We start from the raw sequence: 4204 nt of genomic DNA, 5'->3' as shown, positions 1-4204 counted from the left end.
CGGAGAGGACACTCTCCGTCGGCTATGCAGTTTCATTGCTATCCATCGAGGTGTGCGCATGCATCAAAGTTGGTTGTGTGTTTGGGACATGACGCACTTTCGATGCACCGCATGTATTTTGTGCGTTGCTGTTGTTGATAAGCTGGCCGTGCCTGTTTGCCTGTTTGATGCCACACTTGTATTGTTGTTGTTTTATTGAAGTGTTGTTTGCTGTGCACTTGCGGGTCATCAGTTGGTGCAGCAGGGGCTTGGCACATTTGTTTTGTGTTATGTTTTTTGCGGTATTCCGACTGTTTATTCTGCGGGTGCGTGCGGCCCTGTTTTTGTGGGGAACAGCACCGGATGTGTGGGGTGTGGGTTGTGGTGGGCGGCAGGCGCCGTCTACGTTTTGTGTGGAGCGTTTTATTCTTTTTTGGTCTATTTTTTTCTGTTTCATGCTGTGCGGGATTGGGGGTGCCTATTTGCGTGTGTGTGTGTGTGTGCGGTGGCGTTGATCACGCCGGTGTGGGACGGTGGCCGGCGGGGTTCACGGGCAGAAGCCCTTCGTACCCACCACGTTGTTGTTGTCGCTGACTCTCCTCAACACTCTGCAGTGCGTGGGGCACTCACATTGCCGTCGTGGTGGTCCTCCTGCGTGTGTGTAAGGTGTGCGCCGTGTACTGTGTGAGTGGTATGTTCTCTTTTGTTGCAGCCGCGTAGAGTCGTGTTTATGCGTAATTTTGTTTCTCTGTTCTTTCATTCATCGTTTTGACTGGTTGTTTGTATTGTGCTGCAGCTAAGGCCAAGTCAACAAAATACGAAGGAAAACAAAATAATAATAAAGGGAATGATGTCTGTAAACAAGTGGGTGGGGCTTTTTAGGGGTACAAGATCTTCCCTACCTTCTCTATTACAAGAGCGGCTTTTGCCGGGGTCGGGTCTGTCTGGTTGCTCGTATGAGCCCCCCACAGAGCGCCGACGTCTGGAGGGAGCGCTGCAGCGGCCAAGGTGGATGCTGTCGAGCTCTATCGAGGATGTCCGTAATGTGCGGGTTGGCCAAAGCAATATAATTTTGCTGAACGACTTCCTTCGGTAGTACGTTGTCCCCAACAGAGCGGTGGGTGAAGACCAAAATGTGGTGATGGAGGTGTTTGTGCGTGGGCCAGACAGGTACGTTACAGAGCAGAGGCGTCGTGAGGGGAAATCCTCACTTCCACCAGGGTATCAGCTTTTTGAAGATGCACGCAAGCTTACGGAGCGCATGGTGGGCACGCTGCGAGACTGGAAGGAGTTTACAGATAATGAGTATTGTCTCTGCTATTACACGGACAAAACTGAAGGCAGCTCTTCGGCAGGCGGAGGAGGGAGGGGCAACACGGGAAAACGAAATTTAACGCAACGTGGAGTCACGTCGTGGGATTTCCCGAGGACGAAGGGGAAGACGTGGTGGTGATAGAGGGCCAACGGCCACAAGAGTTATTATGGATGGGAGTACACGCAGACTGTGCGTACTTTTTTCTCAGTGGGTGGTGAGGGGCAATTCCGTCCACCACGCCCACGACTCATGATCCTTTCCTTTGAAAAGCGATGGCCGTACTCGCTGAACCATGCAGTGCCTATTACCGACTTCTACATTAACATTGAGGTGCATCGGGTGTGGAAGATCGTCGAGGGCGATCTAAAAGGAATGTTTCCCCCTCCAGATACAGACGCACCATACATGAGACGTCGTCTTTTGGTTGGAACTTCCGGGGTAGGGAAGTCAATGGCGGCTGGCTCCTACCTCCTTTATCAGCTGTTGCGCTACGACGCCACGAAGCTCCATGTGGTTGTGTACTGCTTTGGAAGGGATTTTGCATACTTGTCTGACAGGAGGACACGAACGGTGACAGAATATGAGGGTGGGTGTAATATTGGAAGGGCTATGATAAATTTGGCTAGGAGTGGAATGAAGGGGTATATCATCATCGATATGGCAATACATTTTCGAGAACCATCGAATGATTTTGTGCCATCCCCTGAGTGGGGCATCATTATGTTGTCGTCCCCGAACGAAGATAACCTGAAAGCATGGACGGAGCAGGTGGGTGCTGTCAAAATCATCATGAATTGCCCCGATGAAAACGACGTGAAGGCGATGTGTGCGTGGGAGACACGCAATACGACTGAAGAGGAGCAGGTGGAGTATTGGAGAAGGATGCACATGCACATGGATGACGTCGGACCGATTCCACGATGCATCTTTAATGACAATAATTATAAGGACCGTGTGGAGGAAATCAAGGACATCCTGGAAGGTATCGACGCTTCAAATGCTGTACATTATGGGATGATTGGAGGTAGGGAAATGTGGCCCTCGAATGACGCTTCTCACAAACTTGTGAAAGTTGTCAGGTTAATAACACAAAGCGGTTTTGAGGTGTTTGTTAACCTGCCGGCCTGTTTTTCCATTGAAAGCAAATTAATTGCAAAGTTGCTCAAGGTGGGTGAGGAGAATGACGTTAGTTTTCAACTATGTAAGCACTGCGAAGTGTTAATTCCGGAACTTTTGGAGCGGTGCACTCTGCACGCATTCCTGCGTAGAGGCTTTGTGTAAAATATAATGCCGGGCCTCAACGAGTTGCCTCCACCAGGACATCGTCGGCGACAAAGATGTGTGCTGCAATCGAACCCCGAAAAACATCCAAGCAGACCCGTTGCATTAATAACGCTGGAACACACTTCTCCGATGTTGGATGTACAATACAAGGTGCTATACGTACCGAAGAGCAGAACTTTTCCGCTTGTGGACGGCTTTTTCTTCGTTGGTGGGCCGCGGAGGACGATGGTTGGGGTGCAGGTGAGACGACGAGGGCTGAGCATGGCACCCAAGCCAGCACGGTGAGGCGGTTCAACAATCTTCTACGGAGTTATTTTAATGACTGGGAAACGTTTGCGGAAGGTTTGTCGTGGGATATTATTTACGTGCATCATGAGGACAGTACGGTAATAAACGCGTGGCAGAAATGTGTTGTTGTCGCGCACGCAAATGCAGCGGGCAGCAATGAGCGTGAGGACCCTCAGGCCATCGCGGCATTTTGGAATCAGCAGGTGCGTCAGTGCCAGCTAGCGGTATCAGCTGAAAATTTCAGAAGTGAACGACAAACCCAACGTGGGCGGCAACCAGAGGGAGAAGGAAAAGGAGGAGGGGAATAAACAGCTTGAGTTTACTGGTGAAATATTTTAGGGAGTATGATATATTGCCGAGTGTGTTTGTGTATGGGTAGGAGGCGTACTTAGGGACTCGCTCTGTCGTGCGCCAAGTGATTATTGTGCCCAGCGCTACCACAGCAGCACCTTTTTTTTGTTTGTGTTGTGTTGTGGTTGCGAGTAAAATTGCGTGGGGAATGATGGCGAATTGTGGGTATACGCCAGCAGTATTCCATTGGTGATGTCCCCTCGCTGTTCCCAGTTTGTTGCTGCAGAGAGTTTGGGCGAGAGGGTAAGTTTTGCATGCTGAGTGGGCTCACAGGCGGGAAAGCAAATGCGGCGGCCACCACAGCCCAGAGGTCAGGGGCAAACCGAATTATTGTGATTGCTTTTGCGTCTTGGCGTGGAGTTTTTCCCTTTTGTTTTTTGGGTGCCATTGTTTTTGGTTCGGCTGTGCTCCAATTGGTGGTGGTGCAGCATGCACCTCTGAGAGCCTCGAGCAAACACCGTTGGCGCCTCTCTTTTGTTGGGTTGCCGTCCTGGGCGCATGCGCCTGGTCCGTTTTGTTCAGGTTGCATGCACTGACCGGGCAGTCTGAGGCCACGGCTTCGCTGGCGTAGCCCTCGCTTGCAAGCGTAACGAAGCAGCAGGAAAAGAGGCTGCCGCTATTATTCCGCAGGGTTTATTTTTAATGGTTTTTATTTTTTAAAATGTTGCGTCCCACTCCTGCTGCAGTGTGCTGAGGGAAGTGGGGCGGCGTTGGGGAGTTTGTGGGGGTCGTGATGGGAGGTCCCGCCGGCATGCGCACTGCGTGTTGGCGCTGGCGGGATTTGAAGGGGCTGGACGTGGGAGACGGTAAGCGACGTGTCCATGAATTAGTTTTTTTATATTTTTATTTATGCGGGGGCGTCACGAACTGCGGATGCTCCGTGCGGGTGCGTGTGGGTGTTTCTTCGGGCGGCGAGTGTGTGATCGTGCGGCTCGCGCGTTTGTCGGTGCGGCCTTCGTTATGGATTGTCACTGTTCTTTGCTCGAT

The 4204-nt window shown here is 51.3% G+C and overlaps 3 protein-coding genes across 3 annotated transcripts, besides 1 other annotated feature; all 3 read left to right on the top strand.

The window, feature by feature from the left end:
* Window positions 1-462: 462 nt before the first annotated feature.
* Window positions 463-482: a microsatellite.
* A 638-nt stretch (window positions 483-1120) lies between these two features.
* On the top strand, window positions 1121-1432 carry TraAM80_10023 (uncharacterized protein; the record flags this gene model as incomplete). Its single annotated transcript, XM_029386675.1, has 1 exon — window positions 1121-1432. The coding sequence occupies one exon, from the start codon at window positions 1121-1123 to the stop codon at window positions 1430-1432; it is 312 nt and encodes a 103-aa protein (XP_029233475.1).
* A 111-nt stretch (window positions 1433-1543) lies between these two features.
* Window positions 1544-2575, top strand: TraAM80_10022 (retrotransposon hot spot (RHS) protein; the record flags this gene model as incomplete). The annotated part of the gene is made up of 1 exon (XM_029386674.1): window positions 1544-2575. The coding sequence occupies one exon, from the start codon at window positions 1544-1546 to the stop codon at window positions 2573-2575; it is 1032 nt and encodes a 343-aa protein (XP_029233474.1).
* A 56-nt stretch (window positions 2576-2631) lies between these two features.
* TraAM80_10021 (retrotransposon hot spot (RHS) protein) lies at window positions 2632-3174 on the top strand (the record flags this gene model as incomplete). The annotated part of the gene is made up of 1 exon (XM_029386673.1): window positions 2632-3174. One exon carries the CDS (start codon window positions 2632-2634, stop codon window positions 3172-3174), a length of 543 nt encoding a protein of 180 aa, XP_029233473.1.
* Window positions 3175-4204: the final 1030 nt, after the last annotated feature.

Source organism: Trypanosoma rangeli (genome assembly GCF_003719475.1).
Source record: "Trypanosoma rangeli strain AM80 chromosome Unknown Tra_15.4_contig_00759, whole genome shotgun sequence".
Lineage (NCBI taxonomy): Eukaryota > Euglenozoa > Kinetoplastea > Trypanosomatida > Trypanosomatidae > Trypanosoma > Trypanosoma rangeli.
The sequence above is the reverse complement of the archived record's forward strand: the minus strand, read 5'-3'. Positions and strand labels throughout refer to the sequence as shown.